Source organism: Cervus canadensis, chromosome 22 (assembly GCF_019320065.1).
Source record: "Cervus canadensis isolate Bull #8, Minnesota chromosome 22, ASM1932006v1, whole genome shotgun sequence".
NCBI classification, from domain to species: Eukaryota; Metazoa; Chordata; class Mammalia; order Artiodactyla; family Cervidae; genus Cervus; species Cervus canadensis.
In genome coordinates, this window is record NC_057407.1 from 10,274,694 (window position 1) to 10,295,218 (window position 20,525).

At 38.8% G+C, this 20,525-nt stretch overlaps 1 protein-coding gene across 5 annotated transcripts in view; it reads left to right on the forward strand.

Annotated features, from left to right (window-relative positions):
- The window catches only part of RBM6 (RNA binding motif protein 6), a 99,652-nt gene that overhangs the window by 46,568 nt on the left and 32,559 nt on the right, over positions 1-20,525 (forward strand). Inside the window, exon 4 of one of the 5 annotated variants that reach the window (XM_043441772.1) lies at positions 4,796-4,869. The exons of 3 other annotated variants lie outside the window; for them this stretch is intronic. In XM_043441772.1, the coding sequence (XP_043297707.1) occupies positions 4,796-4,869 (74 nt within the window). Of the gene's footprint in view, positions 1-4,795; positions 4,870-20,525 lie in introns of those variants that run through there. One more of the 5 variants, XM_043441774.1, reaches the window with a different exon arrangement.

The following is a 20,525-nucleotide window of genomic DNA, read 5'->3' on the forward strand; positions in this document are numbered from 1 at the left end:
TCTTTGACTTCTTCCCCATAACGGGTCAAATGAAGTTAACAATCTTTACCTTATATGACAGCCTTGTGAGGATTAACTATATATATATATATAAAATGTTTAGAATACAGCTTTGTACCAATAAGGGCTGTGTGTATATTACTTGGTATCATCACAGGTTTTGGCAATTTATGAAAATCTTCATAGTACAACTATGAGTCTTGGACACACAGAATGACTTGGATCAAGATTGGGTACTTTTAAATTTTTATTTGTTTATTTTTAAAATTTTAAGTATTAAATATTTTTTTCTTCTTTCTCTTTTGGCTGTACTGCATGGCTTATAGAATCTTGGTTCTCTGACCTGGGATTGAACCCAGATCCTAGCAGTAAGAGTGCTGAATCTTAACCACTGGACTACCAGGGAATTCCCTAAATTTCTGTTTTTATCTAACAGCCAAAGTTTCAGGCAGAAGAATTTGAGTGTTGGACTTGTGAATTTAATACTATAAAGTAAATTGTCAACATGTAGTATCTCAGGATTGTATAGAGGCGCTATTAGATGTCCCTTATGTCTCCTCTAGACTATCTTTTCCTTCCAGTGATGTTATTATCAAAGTCTGTCCTTGAGCAAACTGTGAATGTTGTCATGAATCCTTTCTTTTTTTTTTTTTTTTTATTAGTTGGAGGCTAATTACTTCACAACATTTCAGTGGGTTTTGTCATACATTGATATGAATCAGCCATAGATTTACACGTATTCCCCCATCCCGATCCCCCCTCCCACCTCCCTCTCCACCCGATTCCTCTGGGTCTTCCCAGTGCACCAGGCCCGAGCACTTGTCTCATGCATCCCACCTGGGCTGGTGATCTGTTTCACCATAGATAGTATACATGCTGTTCTTTTGAAACATCCCACCCTCACCTTCTCCCACAGAGTTCAAAAGTCTGTTCTGTATTTCTGTGTCTCTTTTTCTGTTTTGCATATAGGGTTATCGTTACCATCTTTCTAAATTCCATATATATGTGTTAGTATGTTGTAATGTTCTTTATCTTTCTGGCTTACTTCACTCTGTATAATGGGCTCCAGTTTCATCCATCTCATTAGAACTGATTCAAATGAATTCTTTTTAATGGCTGAGTAATATTCCATGCTGTATATGTACCACAGCTTCCTTATCCATTCATCTGCTAATGGGCATCTAGGTTGCTTCCATGTCTTGGCTATTATAAACAGTGCTGCGATGAACATTGGGGTGCACGTGTCTCTTTCAGATCTGGTTTCCTCAGTGTGTATGCCCAGAAGTGGTATTGCTGGGTCATATGGCAGTTCTATTTCCAGTTTTTTAAGGAATCTCCACACTGTTTTCCATAGTGGCTGTACTAGTTTGCATTCCCACCAACAGTGTAAGAGGGTTCCCTTTTCTCCACACCCTCTCCAGCATTTATTGCTTGTACACTTTTGGATAGCAGCCATCCTGACTGGCGTGTAATGGTACCTCATTGTGGTTTTGATTTGCATTTCTCTGATAATGAGTGATGTTGAGCATCTTTTCATGTGTTTGTTAGCCATCTGTAAGTCTTCTTTGGAGAAATGTCTGTTTAGTTCTTTGGCCCATTTTTTGATTGGGTCATTTATTTTTCTGGAATTGAGCTTCAGGAGTTGCTTGTATATTTTTGAGATTAATCCTTTGTCTGTTGCTTCATTTGCTATTATTTTCTCCCAATCTGAGGGCTGTCTTTTCACCTTACTTATAGTTTCCTTTGTAGTGCAAAAGCTTTTAAGTTTCATTAGGTCCCATTTGTTTAGTTTTGCTTTTATTTCCAATATTCTGGGAGGTGGGTCATAGAGGATCTTGCTGTGATTTATGTCGGAGAGTGTTTTGCCTATGTTCTCCTCTAGGAGTTTTATAGTTTCTGGTCTTACATTTAGATCTTTAATCCATTTTGAGTTTATTTTTGTGTATGGTGTTAGAAAGTGTTCTAGTTTCATTCTTTTACAAGTGGTTGACCAGTTTTCCCAGCACCACTTGTTAAAGAGGTTGTCTTTTTTCCATTGTATATCCTTGCCTCCTTTGTCGAAGATAAGGTGTCCATAGGTTCGTGGATTCATCTCTGGGCTTTCTATTCTGTTCCATTGATCTATATTTCTGTCTTTGTGCCAGTACCATACTGTCTTGATGACTGTGGCTTTGTAGTAGAGTCTGAAGTCAGGCAGGTTGATTCCTCCAGTCCCATTCTTCTTTCTCAAGATTACTTTGGCTATTCGAGGTTTTTTGTATTTCCATACAGATTGTGAAATTCTTTGGTCTAGTTCTGTGAAAAATACCGTTGGTAGCTTGATAGGGATTGCATTGAATCTATAGATTGCTTTGGGTAGAATAGCCATTTTGACAATATTGATTCTTCCAATCCATGAACACGGTATGTTTCTCCATCTGTTTGTGTCCTCTTTGATTTCTTTCATCAGTGTTTTATAGTTTTCTATGTATAGGTCTTTTGTTTCTTTAGATAGATATACTCCTAAGTATTTTATTCTTTTTGTTGCAATGGTGAATGGTATTGTTTCCTTAATTTCTCTTTCTGTTTTTTCGTTGTTAGTATATAGGAATGCAAGGGATTTCTGTGTGTTAATTTTATATCCTGCAACTTTACTATATTCATTGATTAGCTCTAGTAATTTTCTGGAAGAGTCTTTAGGGTTTTCTATGTAGAGGATCATGTCATCTGCAAACAGTGAGAGTTTCACTTCTTCTTTTCCTATCTGGATGAATCCTTTCTTTTTCTATACACAGATTCTGTGTGCTCCTCTGGGCCACAATAGTTACTTCTTTAAGAACAGAAAGGAAACTCAGGACTTTGCCAATTTGGTGTCAATTCTCTGTGTTTTTCATTTTGGTAGCTATGAAGAGGGTTTGCTTTCCACACACCTGGATGCTCTTTTGATAATGTTCTGTTGAGGTAATCAAGACACTTGAGAGAATGCTTGTTCCATGGCTGCCTCTTTCTGATTGTGGACATGCATTTGAATGTTTACAGTAGATACTTGGTGAGAAAATGCACCTTAGTTGCTTCTACTATTCTGCAGTGTTTCCCAGGAACATTCAGAGCCCTTTATAAAAAGCAGAATGTTTTATGTGTGAGATGGTCACTGAATTTAATCAAGAAAGTCCGTTTGAAGGAAATTACATAACAAAACAATTTTCTGCTATTACAATAGCATATAGACAGATGCATATACTGTTTCTTTTTAAAGTAGTTTCATTTCTTCAAATAGTTACTAATCAGAGGAAACTGATTTTGTTGTGGCAAGTTTAAATAGAGATTTTAGGAGTTCTAGTTTGTGTTGGTCAAAGTTGTAAAATCAGGTAGAAAGTCTCTGTCCATTGATGGTGGTGCTGAGATTTCTAGTAGCTTTCTTTTCTTCTGGTAATTTCCCAAAATGCAAAGCAAGAATCAAATTGCACCATTGTAACGTTTTGTAATGAACTTGAAGTATTTAACAAATCTAAAGTCGCAACTTTGCTGTCATAATAAAACATTTCAGGCTATTCATTTCTTGTGACACGGAATCCAACCCATTTCACCAAATTTGGCCTGTTTTTAAGTTCTATTTTCTATTGCCCTAGTTTTATTGGCTTTGGGTTTTTTTTTTTTTTTTTGGCCTTTATTACCTTGATCCAATGATATCAGTTTCCTATTATATATACTTTGTGCTCAAAATTGACCTAGGTTTCATGTGGTTTCTCTTTCCCTGAGTTTTATTTCTCATCTGAACAGATCACATCTTTTTCTTGCTGTTCCATCTGCACAGTGTCACTCCTAAAGATGAGCTTCTTTATCTTGTGAGGCAGTGGAGGAAGCATGGAAGCCATTTGAGGAGCATTACATTAACAGGGGTATTGTTGTAGTCATACGGTGGCAGTATCAAGGAAGTTATAGGATGGGTTAGTATTAGAGTGTATCAATTTGTAAATCCCATGACTTCCCATTTCATGGGTCATGAGTGTCAATGATGACAGTTCTCAGGAAAAGCGTGAAGAGTCTTTTGCAGTCTGATGGTATGTTTTATTCTTTAACATGCATTGATTGCTAACAACTCCTGTCTCTCCCCAGCCTAGCCCAGCTTTGTGCATAAGCACAATTTTGGACCCAGCTATTTGTACTTATTTATGCTTTTATACCTTCTTCCTTTCGTAAAGATTTTAGCTGGTTTATGACTTGAGTTGAAACAAGGAAAAAAAAAAAAGAAGACCTGATATGGTCTGTCCCCTGCCAACCAGAAGCTTCCTGTGGTATCCAAACAGAATAGTTGCCTCAGTCTGTCAGCACTTCTGTCTTTGAAGGTGGTTTCTGCTTGAAAAGTGGTGACTATTAGCATAGCTTTTGGATAATTGCTTCTCCTTCCTGTTTTGGGATACATTTTTTTTTTCCAGATACTTTCCTATTCTTGTTGACTGTTTTTCCAGAAGACTCAGCCTGTGGTTACAATGTTTCGGGTCCCCCTTTGAGCTTTCTGTGGGATTACCCAATTCTGGGATACCCTCACCAGATCATCAGTGCTAAAGAGGGCAGAGGATCTTCTTGGTTAATAGAAAAGGCCATTTTGGAATGACTCTCTAAATCCAGAAACATCCAGACTTTTCCTTCAGTACTTTTTTTCTGTTTGGGGTAGCAGTACTTTTTTCTGCTTGGGAGGGAGGGGCCATTGGGAGGGCTTGTGTTTAAGGGGTTCGGAAACAGGGGATTTAAGTGTGTCTTTTGTGTTTTCAAGGCACTAACACCACTCCCGTCTGTATTTAAATGCTGTCCCCAGGTTACGACTATGGCTATGTCTGCGTGGAGTTTTCACTCTTGGAAGATGCCATCGGATGCATGGAGGCCAACCAGGTTGCTTTATACTTCGGTCAAATGATGCTGAAAGGATATATTTTTCATGAGTGGGGAGGGAGGGCTTCAAATGATCAAACTTTGGAAAGGTACCAGAAATCTATGTTTAGAGCATTCCACATTCTAACCAAGAGAAACTTTAAAAGAGGCTGAGAAAGTTTCTCTAGAAAATTTAATGGGCACAGAGTGTATTTTAGAAACGCATTCAGTTATCGTTGGATCATATTCCAAAGACAGTAGGTGGAAAAAAATGACAGGTCTGGAGTTCTTCCCTTCAGAGTGTGACAGAGCTTGGGATCCAGATGCAAAAAAATGATCCTTGCCTATCTGTGATCTCAAGAAACTTCCTGGCACAGGAATTTTAGGTCAGTACTTATACCCAGACCTCGGGTGAAGACTACCAATGGCAAGTTCTGTGGCAGTCAGGTCCTGCCTGCATGTGCTACTTTTACAAGAGGGCCGTTGGGGAGAAAAGAGACCGGTTGATTGTAGGGGTCTTTTGCATTCGTCATTGTTCTTTACAAATTGGAGTTGCGTACTCAAGTTCTTAGCTGCATTATAGTCAGAGCTGGTGAATCTAAATCTGTACTTACCTTATGTTTAAAACACCTAGATGTATTTAGCTTGCCACATAGAACTATCATCTGGGTCTTTAACTGAACCCTGCCTGATAGTTTGGGGAGGAATTATGAAATGGGTAGAATTCTTCTTGTCATCATATTTCCTTGGGAAAGTTGTTTTCTTTGTGATGTCTTAGTTCCTCCATCTGTGAAGTGGGAGAACGAAGCTTAGTGATATAATTTGATTTTTACATCCCCACTGCCTGTGCGTAACACTGTGATTGTGATGTACCCAGAATCTTAAAAGAAGGCTCTGCCAGGGCATACTAGTATTGCATGAGAACTTGTCCTCTTTCATAGCCTAATGCCCTCTCATCAGCTTTGTTCCATTCAGCATGGCTCATTGCACTTCACTTTACCCCTTCTTTGACCATATTCTCCCCTTATGTCAATGAGGATGACATAACTCTAAATCTTTTGGGATCAAGAAGTAGTTAGAAGAAACCTGACATATCTGTTCCTGTTGTTAGTAGTGTAAATACTGCTAGATCCTTAGACAGTAAGTGGATTAGGGCTGTATCCCCTTGACAGAGTTCCTGGTTGATTTGTTCAGTGTCCATCATTGAGCCAGTCATTTAACAGATGCTAATTATGTGCCAGAAAACACTACTTGCCAATATTTGGAGAGGAGAATAAAACTCCTAGTCTGTATACTTATGATTGACTCCATTCTAACAATCTGTGCTAATTTGAGAACACTCATTTAACCCGTAAGCATTTTGTTATTATCAGTGAATAACTTTTAAATCCTTTGCCACTGTGCTAAATACTGTGAGTGGTAGAAGCAGAACTCACAAGCCATGGCAGTTGCCATTTCTTTTGTGCCATTCTGCCAACTGTGTGTTTCTCCTAGAGGGGTGTTGCTTTTTATCATGGCTGATTAATCTGAAAAAATAACAATATTGTGTCTTAACTGCCTCTTCCCTCTATCCCTACCCAAAATCCTATCTATCTAAAGTATCCAGCCTCATAAAGAGTGATGTCATGTGAAAGAAACCAGGGCAGGCTTCTTTAAAAATAAGGATTATCCTTATGCTGGATTTCTGTTAGAGCCACATCTGGATAAGCAGTGTCAAGGGGTTGAGGCCTATAGACATCTCTCCCCCCACCCTTCCCACACATTCTTTGAACACTGTTAGGACTCCTAGATCCTGCATGAATGACCCTTGCTCAGTGAATGGTACACCAGAATAAAACAAGAGCAAGGCCAGAATTTTTCTAGATGTGAAATAGATTGTTTTGATGGGTAGCCATCCTCATGCTTAGGGTACCATACGTTACTCTGTGCAGGAGAACAAGAGACAGCCTCTGTCTTCTAAGAGCTTATGATCTCAGACTAAGAAAGATGACAGAGATTATATAGCATTCATGAATTCCATAGAGTGTCCTCTCAGACAAACTCCAAATTTCTGTCTGGTAACATTTTCAGTGTTCACTAGAGTTACTTCTTAATAAGACATCACTATATTCTTACTCAGATGACCCCATTTCCTAGACTTTTATTCTCCCCTAGTCATGGGATAGAGGTCACCCTGCTAATACTGCCATGTAGTAGAGTCTTCTCACTGAACTGCTTAGACTTCATGATGTGATCAGTATCTTTTTTTAAATAACCTTTACCACAAATCAGGGCTTCCCTGATAGCTCAGTTGGTAAAGAATCTGCTTGCAATGTGGGAGACCTGTGTTTGATCCCTGGGTTGGGAAGATCCCCTGGAGATGGGAAAGGCTACCTACTCCAGTATTCTGGCCTGGAGAATCCAATGGACTGTATAGTCCATGGGGTCGCAAAGAGTCAGACATGACTGACTTTCATTTTCACTTCACCATGATTCAGACGTATACAAATCATTTTGATAAGAAGAATTTTGAGAATGGGATATTGGGAAGAACTTTTGTAATTAGGTAGTATAGCATAGAAAAGAAGAGTGTAGGTTCTGTGGTCAGATGTTAATGTTACTTCCTAGCTGGGTTGTCTCTGGCAAATTTCTTAATCTCCCTTGGCCTCAGTTCCCTCTGTTACTTGTACCTCAGGGGCTCTGGAGCAGATTCAGTGAAATCTTGCGTCCACGAGTGCCTGCTGTGTACCAAGTACCTTTCTGGATGCTGGAGACCCTGCAGTGAACGAGACACATGTAACTTCTGTTTTAGTTACAGAAGTCAGAGCATGCACAAGTAGACAAATTTAAAATAATATATGATAGTGCTAAATGCTATAAAGATACTGAAGCAGGGTATTAAGAGAATGCATATAAGGGCAGTTTTAGATGAAGTGGTTAGGGAAACTTCTTGAAGAATAACATGGCATTTGAGTAGTGACTCTTGGTGAATAATGTATACAGAATACTTACCATAGTGTCTGGTATCTAGTAAGCATTTGAGACTAGACTGTCATCTCATCCTCCTCTTCCTCTTCTTCATGTGAAATAATTTCCAACCATATTTTGGGAAGAAAAATTCCTATATGGATATTCTTTAAGGTAATAGATGTGGATTAAGCTCCCAGTGACATAGCAGTTCAGAATCTTATGAGAGCCATAAGAATGTGGGGGAAGAAGTCCATAGGGTAAGGAGGAAGTGTTTGTGAAAGCTGTCTATTCATCTCTTCTCCTTCCTTCCGAGTTTTACTTATAGACCAAATCAGTATGGATTCTGAGTCACTATCTTCAGGGCACCTCTGAGTAGTCTGTATGTATGCTTCTGAGGAGGTTTCTGTGAGATGGTTTGGATTGAATTTTTTATAACTCTTTACTATCTGACTCAGTGTGAAATGTCTTATTTTTCATAGACTGATACTTACAGGTCTGGGGGAAGGGAATAAAGGAGCCTTCTAGCTTGTTTTCTCAGATATTGTGGGGTATGTGTACATAATGAGGTTGTTCAGGATGATGATTGAGGCCACTTTAGCGCTTTCCCAGTGCCTTAATGGAAACATCAAACTAATAGGATGCTCTGCAGCAGTACTGAGCATGGTGGCCAAGGGGACTTATCAGGGCAGCTCTTAGCCAACAGCCGTCTGTCTGGGAAAATAACTTCCCGCAGAGGTCTGTAAACTCCTACCATCTCTGTGTAGGAGAACTGGAAAGCCAGCAAACAGTGTGAGGTGCAGAGTGTTTTATACCATCCCCTCCTGGGAAGGGTATTTCTAGCAGTATCATATGCCCTTGGCTTTCTTTATTCCCCAAGTGCCTGGGGATTGAGGATGACTCTTCCCTCCTTTCGCCGTGTGTGCCGTTGCACTGGGACCTGGGGAGGTGAGCAGGAAGCACTGTGGTAGAATATCTGTGTCAGTGGTTGCCCAGTTACACGCACCCTCTCAAACCGTTGTCATTTGGTCTGCAGCATTTTATTCTCTCAGATTTGCAGGTAGATGTTTGTTGACTTTTTCTGTACAACCAAACAGTCCCTAAAATGCCCTTATAGGGCTCTGGGAGAAGAAGTTATTTCTAGAGTTTTTACTCAACTTTCCTAGCATCATTGGCCTTCTTTAGCCAGAGATGACTTGGCTACATGACAGTATCAGCCTAATTTTATAAAGTGCAAGGGAAAGAATGCTGTTATCATCTAACCTGAAAATTCCTTAAGACACTGGCTTATGCTAGTACATGAGATGAAGGCGGTAGAATACGTTAAGTTTTATGAGTGTTTTTTTTTTGTGTCAACAAACTTAAGAGAGTTTGAGCTTTTGTAGATACCAGAATAGCTAGGGTATTTCTGAAGGTATGTGAAGGAAGCCAAATTTTAAGTGGAATCTGTTCCCTGAAATGAGATGAATAGGAAAAGCTTATGTTTTGGGGGATGGGAAGACTGTTCTCAGACCATGATGGAAGAAATGAGCAAAAACCCAATTTTTTTGAATCTTCTTTAGGCTGGTAGCAATATTGTATGAAACATTTTAATACTTAAATTGTGTGCTTTCCAGGTAACAAAAAAATAAGAGTCTTTATAAATTCCTGCAAGGCTGTGATATTGCCTAAACCCTCATGCTAAAACTACTTCACTGAAGAGAATGTGGCATTCTGGCCAGAGCTCAGCTGTATAACTTGTGACTTGAGTCATGTCATTCTTTTGTAAATCGACAGTTATTGAAGATTCCCCCTCTTTAGAGAGGTGGGATATTCTGGAAAATAAAAAATGATTTTAAGGATTGGTGATCTGATTATGCAGTTTGGTTATCTGTCCAGTGATTTGAGTCTTGACTGGGTACCAAGCAATGTATCATAGTAGTTAAATACATGGACTCTTTTCTCCATCTGACCTGCTCGGTGGTAAATACATGGACTCTGGAGGCAGACTGCTTAGGGTTGTTTCCCAGCTCTGTCACCTTCTGCTGTGTAACTTGGGCAAGTGGCCTAACACAGCATCTCTGTGTCTTAGTGTTCTCTCATCCTTCTAGGGATTAAATGAGTTAATGCGTGTAAGGTGGTTAGAATTGAGCCTAGCATGCAGTGAACATTGAGTGTCTGCTTGTTATTAACACGACAGCTTCTCATCTGAGTGGAACAAGAAAGTCCTGAAGTTGCAGTAACTCCAGTCTTGGCTTCATGGTGTATATGGTTAAAAAAGGATTTGGGGGCAGTGCCCAAGGGATTATTTTTACATCAGCAATGCTTCTCGTTTAGCCTGTTGACTGGGACTGATTTTCAGCATACTGCTTCCAGGTCTCTCTAGGAGTTTCTACTGCCTCAATGTTCAGATCACCAGTTCTCTCGAGAGAAAGTGCAAGAAACGTGCCTTCCTTGGAGCATAAAGTCTAGTTAAACCACATTGGAAATCTAGCCTGTGACTTTAAAACCCTAAACTCTGGTAACTAGCCCCTGGCTTTGCCATATCTCAGACTTTCTCCGATTATTGTAACAGGTACTCTAAATTGGGTTCAATTTAGTGTTCTTGAATTTGAGAAGTAAACACTTATCATTTGGCAGTTTTAAGGGGAATTTCTAATATATCTCCTATGATGAAATTTATCATTATTTTTGTTATACATATTTCATGGTTCATTTCTGTGGATTGAAGTAATTTAGTTCCTGATTTGTTCTAAATTGGAAATGTGCATGTATGTTTTAACCTTGTACTTTGACGTTGTCCTATTTAGTTCAGCTTGTAATTTTAGTTAATGTTTGACTTTTTATAAAAATGAGATTGTGCAGAGTGCTAATTTTGGAACTTGACTGAAGACAGTTACTGAAAAAAAAAAAAAGCAGAATATGTATAATTCTAATTACGTAGTTCAGGGATTACACAGAGGCACAGACTCTGGGGTCTTGGTTATAGCTTTGGTTTATGACTTTGTAAACCTCCAGACAGCATAGTGTTAGGAGCACAACCAGGTTTAAGATTCCAGCTTCATTGCTTCCTGGCTGTTTTGTAATTTCTGAAGCTCAGTTTCCTTGTCCATAAAATGGAGGAATAATCACAGTACCTACCTCAGAGCAGTTGTGAGATTTCACATGTAATGTATGTGAAGCACCTGGTACATATTCAGTAGTACACAGTGATTCTGTAACACTGGACTGTACTTGGTTGCCTGGCTTTTTCTTGGCTGCTAATCCACCTCCTGGGACTCAGAGATGCCTAAAAAGTGGTAGCATTGCTTTGAGTGGCAGCCGGTTCTCTGACAGCCAGTTCATGTGGTGCTGTTGTCCATGTCTCTTCCATGAAACTTGGGTGTCTGGACTGAAAGTAAAAGAAGCTGGGTAGCACCTGTCATGACAGCATCTGAGGGACAAGTAAGTGCACAGGCACGGGAGGGCAGAGGACCATGACCATTCCAGCATCCCACAGTGGAAAGCCTTATTTCTGAATCTAGCAATGCTGGTAGTTTTGCGTAGGACTCATTTAGGCTGCAGCTGGCATCAAATGTTTATTAGGTGTCTTCTCCACTCAAGTTGACCTTGTAGGTTATCATGCATCTTTGTGTCTCATTCTCCACAGGGCTAAGGTTTCAGGTGTTGTCATTCTACTGTCTCAGTCATTTGTATGTGAGCTAGATACATAAATATGTAACTATTTAATATGTATTATGTATAATATATACACATTTCTTGTTAAGAGTATTGATGTGACTTTGGTAGTCATGGATAAACATCCAAGTTAATAATTATCTTTAATCTCACATGGTGACATTAGTGATGCTAATATTGTATACTAATGTTTATTTTACTAGAATCTGTGACCAAATGAAATTTGTATTTTATCTGTATAAATGCTATTTCCAAAGGAAAATATAAAGAAGAAAAAGAAGTATTTTCATGGAAAGTAGATAATTGGTTACCAGGCACTTAAAGAGGGGGAAAGCAAGAGGGGAGAGTGAGTGACTGCTAATGGGTGATGGGGTCTCTTTTTGAGGTGGTAAAAGGGTTCTAGTATTAGATGGTGGTGATGGTTGGCCAACCTTGTGAATGTACTAAAACTCATTGAGTTGTACAAGGTACTATGAAAGAGTGAATTTTATGGCATGTGAAGTTTTTTAAAAAGTCTTTAAACTTTGCTTGGAAATTAGTTCAGGGTCCCAGCCTGATAGGAATGAATCTAGGTCTAAAATAAAATACAGATTCACTTAACAACAACAACAAAAAGGGGGTAGTCTGTCAGTTTGTCTGAAAGCTAGAGATTTAAAACTTTGATCTTAAAATGTATGAAGAATTTCTTTGCTAATGGTATCTACATACCATAGAAGAACATTTAAGCTAAAAGTCTGAAAAGTGATGGATGGAATTGGTAACAAGCCACATTTGAAGTGGACATTTGAAGTGGCTGTTAGGCTTGTGCACAGTAGTTGCTCAGTACAGTCAAGTGGGCTTTCTTTTTTAGCATCCACACAGCAATAAAGGGAAAGGAAATTCCTTGGTGGTCCAGTGGTTAGGACTTGGCATTTTCACTGCCGAGGATGCAGGTTCATTCCCTGGTGCAGGAACTAAGATATGCTTTGTAGGTACCAATGTGGATCTTTCTTGGTTTCCTGGAATTGTTAACCAAAGCCCGAAATTGAGGTGTGGGGGTAGAGAAGGCCAAATCACTGGTGAGGCTATGCCCTCCCTGTATATATGTATCTTTCTCAGAGGCTTCCTTTTGGCAGTATTGACACTGTGGCTGTCATCTTTGACCTCTAGTACCAGAGGAATACCGAGGTCCTTTTTTTTCTTTCAAGGAAAAAAATTATTATTTTCATAATTTTAAGTATCATAAAATTCATCCATTTTAAATGTATAATTCAGTGATTTTTAGTAAATTTACCAAGTCATGCAACCATAATCATTAAGATTCCTATTCAGGGATACATTTAAATTAAAAATAAAATTATTTCAGACTTAAAGATAAGTTGCAAAAATAATACAAAGAATTCCTGTGTGCTTTGTACCCCAATTCCCCAAATATTAACATTTTGCCACATTTGAATGCAGAGATTTTTGAATGATTCCCTGGTGGCTCAGCTGGTAAAGAATCTGTCCGCAATGCCAGAGACCCAGGTTCAATCCCTGGGTCAGGAAGATCCCCTGGAGAAGGGCATGGCAACCCACTCCACTGTTCTTACCTGGAGAATTCCATGAACAGAAGAGCCTGGCGGGCTACAGTTTATAGGGTTGCAGAGAGTCACAACTGAGTGATTTACACTTTTCTCTTGAAGAGGCATCACTGAACTTACTTTCCTGTCACACTCCCTCGCTTGGTGGTTAGAGGTACTCTGGTTGGGGAGAGTAGTAGGTAAAGTTTTGGTGGGTTGAGTGGTTGCTTTGTAAGGTGGTAAAGGCTTAAGATATGTTGTCTGTGCTTCCACGAGGGTTCCCTGCTGGGCAGGACTGAGCTTGGGGTTTAGATTTGGAGGATGGGAAATAGGGCCAGATTCAAATCTTGCACTCCTGAACACTGTAAGGTTTTTGAAGGTCTTTAAAAACAAAACAGAAAGCGCAAATGTGTTCCCCCATGAGAGAGCTGGCTTTTTTTTTTCCCCCAAACTTTAAGCTTTTTCTTTTGTTTTGGGGTATAGCCGATTAACAATGTTGTGGTAGTTTCAGGTGAACAGTGAAGGGACTTAGCCATACATATACATGTATCCATTCTCTCCTAGACTCCCCTCCCATCCAAACTGGCACATAACATTGAACCGAGTTCCATGTGCTATACAATAGGTCTTTATTGGTTATCCATTTTGAATATAGCAATGTGTACATGACCTTCCCAAACTCCCTAACTATCCCTCCCTTCGGGGAGCCATAAGCTAATTTTTCTAAGTCTGTGAGTCTCTTTCTGTTTTGTAAGCAAGTTCATTTGTATCATTTCTTTTTAGATTCCATATATAGGGGATGTCATATGATACTTTTCCTTTTCTAACTTATTTCACTTGGTAGGAGATTCTCGTGGTCCATCCATGTTGCTGCAAATGGCATTATTTCATTATTTTTAATGGCTGAGTAATATTCCATTGTGTGTTTGTGCCACATCTTCTTTATTCATTCCTCTGTCAGTGGACATGTAGGTGCTTCTGTGTATTGGCTATTGTTGAACAGAGCTGCAAGTAACATTGGGGTGCATATATCCTTTCAGATCATGTTTTTCTCCAGATATATGCCCAGGAGTGGGATTGCAGGGTTATGTGGTAGAAGAGCTGGCATTTGGATGCCTGATACACAAAGAGGGACTGTATGCTAGTTAGCATTAGACCAAAGAGCAGCAGTTACTACTCAAAAACCAGAAAGTTGAGAATTCCTTAAACATTGTATTTCACTGTCATTTTTCCGGGGAAAATTTAAAATGTGAGTGCTGATTTTCATAGCTCTTGGTTTTAGTGTATTAAATATTGGAAGTCTTTGGATCAACTTTTCATTTGACTTTATTTTGAAAGGTTTCACGGAGCCTTCTACGTGGAGCCAGCATGTCGAAGTAGTTATAGAGACTCAAAGTAAAAGATTCATATATTGTATATATTTTATTTTAATACCATTTTATTGTAAATGGGACATACTATGCAATAAAAACTGTTGGTCTGTCTGGAGTCACATTGGATATATCAGAAGCAACTCATTTTAGCTTTGGTTAAGGTGGCAAATACTGAGCACTTCTATGTGTAAGACCCTGGACTAGGTTCAGTTCAGTCGCTCAGTCGTTTCCGACTCTTTGCGACCCCATGAATCACAGCACACCAGGCCTTGCTGTCCATCACCAACTCCTGGAGTTCACTCAAACTCATGTCCATCAAGTTGGTGATGCCATCCAGCCATCTCATCCTCTGTCGTCCCCTTCTCTTCCTGCCCCCAATCGCTCCCAGCATCAGGGTCTTTTCCAATGAGTCAACTCTTCGCATGAGGTGGCCAAAGTATTGGAGTTTCACCTTCAGCGTCAGTCCTTCCAATGAACACCTAGGACTGATCTGCTTTAGGATGGACTGGTTGGATCTCCTTGCAGTCCAAGGGACTCTCAAGAGTCTTCTCCAACACCACAGTTCAAAAGCATCAATTCTTCGGCACTCAGCTGTCTTCACCGTCCAACTCTCACATCCATACGTGACCAGTGGAAAAACCATAGCCTGAACTAGGTGGTATATGCCTATTAATGAATGAAATGGACATGTCTCCATATAGTCTAGTAGTAGGAGGCTGTTTAAGCATGTTTTATTTTCAAGAATTTTCATTTTGGAATAATCGCAGACTTTAAGGGGGTACAAAAATAGTAGAAAGAAGACCAATACTCTTCACTCCAACATTTCATAGTGTAGTCATCAAAATCATTGTTAGCATAGATATAATATTATCTAATATAAAGAGCTTTTCAGATTTTGCCAGTCATCCCCTAATGTCATTTTTCTGGCTTGGGATGCAATCCAGGATCACATGTTGTATTGAGTTGTGGTATGTCCTTTTATGGGGCTTCCCTGATGGCTCAGCGGTAAAGAATCTACCTGCAGTGCAGGAGACACAGGAGACATGGGTTCGAACCCTGAGTCAGGAAGATCCCCTGGAGGAGGAAATGGCTACCTACTCCAGTATTCTTGCCTGAAAAATCCCATGGACCAAGGATCCTGGCAGGCTACAGTCTAAAGGGTTGCAAAGACTCCGACACAACTGAGCAACTTCACATGTCTCCTTTTATTCTCTGTGACAGCTCCTTAGTCTTCCTTTGTCTCTCATGGCCTTGACACTTCAGAAAAGTACTGGCAGTTATTTTGTGGGACTTTGTTCAGTTTGCATTTGTCTGCTTGTGATTAAATTCAGGTTATGCATTTTCAGCAAAAATACCCCAGGAGTGATGTGTGTCTTTCCCTATATGTCATCAGGTAGCACATGATTTTGTTCTATTACTAGAGATAGTAACAGACCACTTGGTTAAGGTGGTGTTCGCAGCTTTCACCACTGTAAAGTTACTGTTTGAGGTATAATTAACTTACTAATTAATTATAATTAGTAACTATTTTGTGAGGATATACTTTGAGATTATATAAATATCCTGTTTCTTAGCATGCCTTTTTCACTTAATTTTAGCATCCATTAATAGTGCATGCATGTAAAGTTGCTACTGTGGATTTTGTCTAAGGGTAATTTTCTATTACCATCATTTCTTACACATTTGCACATTTGTTAGAATTCTGCTGTAAGGATGAATCATTCTATATCCTTTATTTTATTTTAGTGAACAGAACTAAAAAATATGGTGTATACACATGTATGTTTTTTTATATCTATCTATGTATATATTTTTAAAAAACATGATTTCATCATGTTATCTTTCCCAATTCCAATCCGGTATTACAGAGTTCATTCTAGCTTTACCTCATTCCTTATTTGTAATTCCTTTTGCCAAAGTAAAAATCCTGGGTCTCATCCACATTATATTGACTTATTTGCTCAATCCTAGAGTATACATAAATTACTCTCAGAATTGTTAGTTCATACCCCTGTAAAAGTGGAATACAATATTTGAGTAGAGGTTTTTTTTTTTTTGTCTTTAGCCTGAGAGTATATATCAAAATACTGTTTTTTCAAGTTAGGTTAGGTCTCCACCACCTCACTTACTCTTCTGTGTGGTGCTTATTCATTTCACTGTACAAGAAGTAGAAAACATAAGTTAAATGAAAGGCATTAACTTCTCCAGTAATCTCTTTATTGTTTTTTTAAAAGAGATAAATTAGTGGATTTTTCCTTTTGAATAGACTTTGTTTTTAAAGTGATTTTAGGTTCACACAAAAAATTGAGCACCCCACCTTCACCACTGCACCCATAGCCTTTCTCACCATCCATTGCGGTACATTTACTACAGTTAGTGAAACAACACTGATACATCATTATCAACTCAGAGTCCATAGTTTACATGAGGGTTCACTCTTGGTGCTATACATTTGTGAGTTTGGATCAATTTATAATGACATGTGTCAGTAATTATAGTATCATGCAGAGTTGTTTCATTGACCTGAAAACCTGCTGTGTTCTACCTGTTCATCCTTTCCTTAATGGTTGCTAGATTGCAAATCCCTTTTTTGGTCTCCATATTTTTTCCCAGAATGTCATGTTGTTGGGATCGTATAGTATGTAGCTTTTTGCACATTGGCTTCTTTCATATAGTAATATGGATTGAAAATCCCTTCATGTCTTTTTGTGGGTTGATAGCTCTTTTTTTAAAGCTCTGAATAATACTTTATTGGCTGAATGTACCACAGCTTGTTTATTCATTCACCCATTGAAGAACAACTTAATTGCTTCTAAGTTTTGGCAGTTATGAATAAAGCTGCTATAAAATACATCCATGTGTAGGTTTTTATATGGCATAAATTTTCAACTCATTTGGGTAATACTAAGGAGCATAATTCCTGGATCTCATGGTAAGAGTATTTTTAGTTTTGTAAGAAACTGCCAAACTGTCTTCTAGAATGGCTATAGGATTTTGCATTCCCATTAGCAGTGAATGAGAATTCTATCCTCACCGGCATTTGGTGGTGTCAGTATTCAGGATTTTGACACATTCTAATAGCCATGGGGCTCTTCGTGTGTGTGTGTGTGTGCGCGCGCGCGCACGCGCGCGCATGCAATCTCAGTCATGTCCAACTCTTTGCAACTCCACAGACTATAGCCTGCCAGGCTCCTCTGTCCATGGGATTTTCCAGGAAAGAATACTGGAATGGGTTGCCATTTCCTCTTCCAGGGGATCAAACCTGCATCTCTGGCATCCTCCTGCATTGGCAGGCGGCTTCTTTACCACTAAGCCATCTGGAAAGCCCTGTGTGGTGGTAACTCATTTTAATTTGTATTTCTCTGATGACATGGGATGTCTTTTCATAAGTTTATTTGCCAGCTCTAAGGTTCTCCCCCACCCTCACTCCACCCCTGTTGTTCTTTTGCAAGAAGAGAAGATTCCCATCTAATTCTGCTGAGAGTTTTTATCATGAATGTCTGTTAAATTTTGTAAATGCTTTTTCTGCATCTGTTGACATGACTGTATTTTTTTTAAGCCTGTTAGGATGGATTATATTAATTGATTTTTCAGTTGAACCAACCTTGCATTGCATACTTGTTGTAACCAGTTGGTTACAATATATAATTCTTTTAATACATTATTGGATTTGATTTGCTTGTATTTTGTTGACAGTTTTTACATCTACATTGATGGGCAATACTGGTTCTTTACTTGTAATATCTTTGGTTTTAATAGTAGGGTGATGTCTGCTGCACGGAGGGCTTCCATGGTGGCTCAGCGGTTAAGAATCTGCCTGCAAAAAAAAAAAGAACCTGCCTGCAGTGTAGGAGCTGCAGGAGATGCAGGTTCAATCCCTGGGTTGGGAAAATCCCCTGGAGGAGAGCATGGCAACCTACTTCAGTGTTCTTGCCTAGAGAATCCCATGATCAGAGGAGCTTGGCAGGATCAGTCCATAGGGTCGCAAAGAGCTGGACATGACCGAAGGGACTTAGCACAGCACGATGCTGCGTAGAATGAATTAGGAAGTGCTCGCTCTACTTCTGTGTTCTGGAGGAGACTGGAGAAAAGTAGTATAGTCACCTTAAATGTTTGGTAGGCTTCATTAGTGAACTCATCAGGGCCTGGTGCATTCAGTTTGGGAGATTATAATTTCTTTAGTAGATATATGCCTATCCAGATTGTCTTTTTCACCTTGTGTGAGTTTTGGCAAATTGTGTTTTTCTAGAATTGGTCCTTTTTCATCAAGGTTATCAAATTGTGGTCATGGAATTGTTCATAATATTTCTGTTATCCTTTTAGTGTCCATGAAATCAATACTGATGGCCTCTATTTCATTTTTGATGTTAATAGTTTATGTTTCTCTCTCTCTTTTTTTTGGTTTTTAACAACTTTTGTTTGTTTGATTTTTGCTTTTTTTTTTCATTTATTTTTATTAGTTGGAGGCTAATTACTTTACAGTATTGTAGTGGTTTTTGCCATACATTGACATGAATCAGCCATGGATTTACATGTGTTCCCCAATCCGATCCCCCCTCCCACCTCCCTCCCCATCCCGTCCCTCTGGGTCTTCCCAGTGCACCAGCCCTGAGCACTTGTCTCATGCATCCAACCTGGGCTGGTGGTCTGTTTCACCCTTGATAGTATACTTGTTTCAATGCTATTCTCTCAGAACATCCCACCCTCACCTTCTCCCATAGCTTACCTCAAGAAACAAGAAAAAAGTCAAATAAATAACCTAACTGTACACCTAAAGCAACTAGAGAAGGAAGAAATGAAGAACCCCAGGGTTAGTAGAAGGAAAGAAATCTTAAAAATTAGGGCAGAAATAAATGCAAAAGAAACAAAAGAGACCATAGCAAAAATCAACAAAGCTAAAAGCTGGTTTTTTGAAAAGATAAATAAAATTAACAAACCATTAGCCAAACTCATCAAGAAACAAAGGGAGAAGAACCAAATCAACAAAATTAGAAATGAAAATGGAGAGATCACAACAGACAACTCTGAAATACAAAGGATCATAAGAGACTACTACCAGCAGCTATATGCCAATAAAATGGACAACTTGGAAGAAATGGACAAATTCTTAGAAAAGTATAACTTTCCAAAACTGAACCAGGAAGAAATAGAAGATCTTAACAGACCCATTACAAGCACGGAAATCAAAACTGTAATCAGAAATCTTCCAGCAAACAAAAGCCCAGGACCAGATGGCTTCACAGCTGAATTCTTCCAAAAATTTAGAGAAGAGCTAACACCTATCTTACTCAAACTCTTCCAGAAAATTGCAGAAGAAGGCAAATTTCCAAACTCATTCTATGAGGCCACCATCACCCTAATATATGTTTCTCTTTTTTTAGTCTGGTTAGGTATTTTTCTGTTTTAGTGATATTTTAAAAATCCCAGCTGTTGGTTTCATTGGTATTTCTCTATGAACTTTCTGTTTTCAGTATTGTTGATTTCTGCGCTGATTTTTATTTCCTTTGCTTCCTTTGGATTTAACTGTTCTTTTGGTAGTTTTTGAAGGTGGAAGTTGAGATTATTAAGTTTTAGATCTTCATTTTTTCCTGTCATGTGCGTTCCGTGCTATAAGTTTCCTTTTGAGCACTGCTTGCTTTTCTCTGCATCCCACAAATTTCAAGAAGTTGTGTTTTCAGCTTCATTTAGTTTCAAATTTAAAAAAGTTCTCTTGAGAGGTTTTTCTTCTTTGACCCATTTGTTATTTAGAAATGTGTTAATTAATCTCCAAATGTTTGGAGATTTTACAGCTGTCTTTAGGTTATTGATTTCTAGTTTTATTCTGTTGTGATCTTAGAACATACATTGTATGATTTCTGTTTTAAAAGTGTTAAGGTGTTTTTTGTTTTTTTTGGCTCAGAATGCTGTCTGTATTAGTGAATGTTCCATCTGATCCATCTGAGCTTCAGAAGAATGTGTTATTTTTCTGTTTTTGGATAAAATAGTCTGTGATCATTGAATAGATTATTACTGTTATTTTGATGTGTGCCCTTACAGATTTTCCTGTGCACATGTCATCTATACCTTTGTATTTACAAAGTAGGATTATCTTATTGTTTAGTTGCTCAGTTGTGACCCCATAGACTGTAACCCTCCAAGCTCCTTTGTCCATGGGACTTCC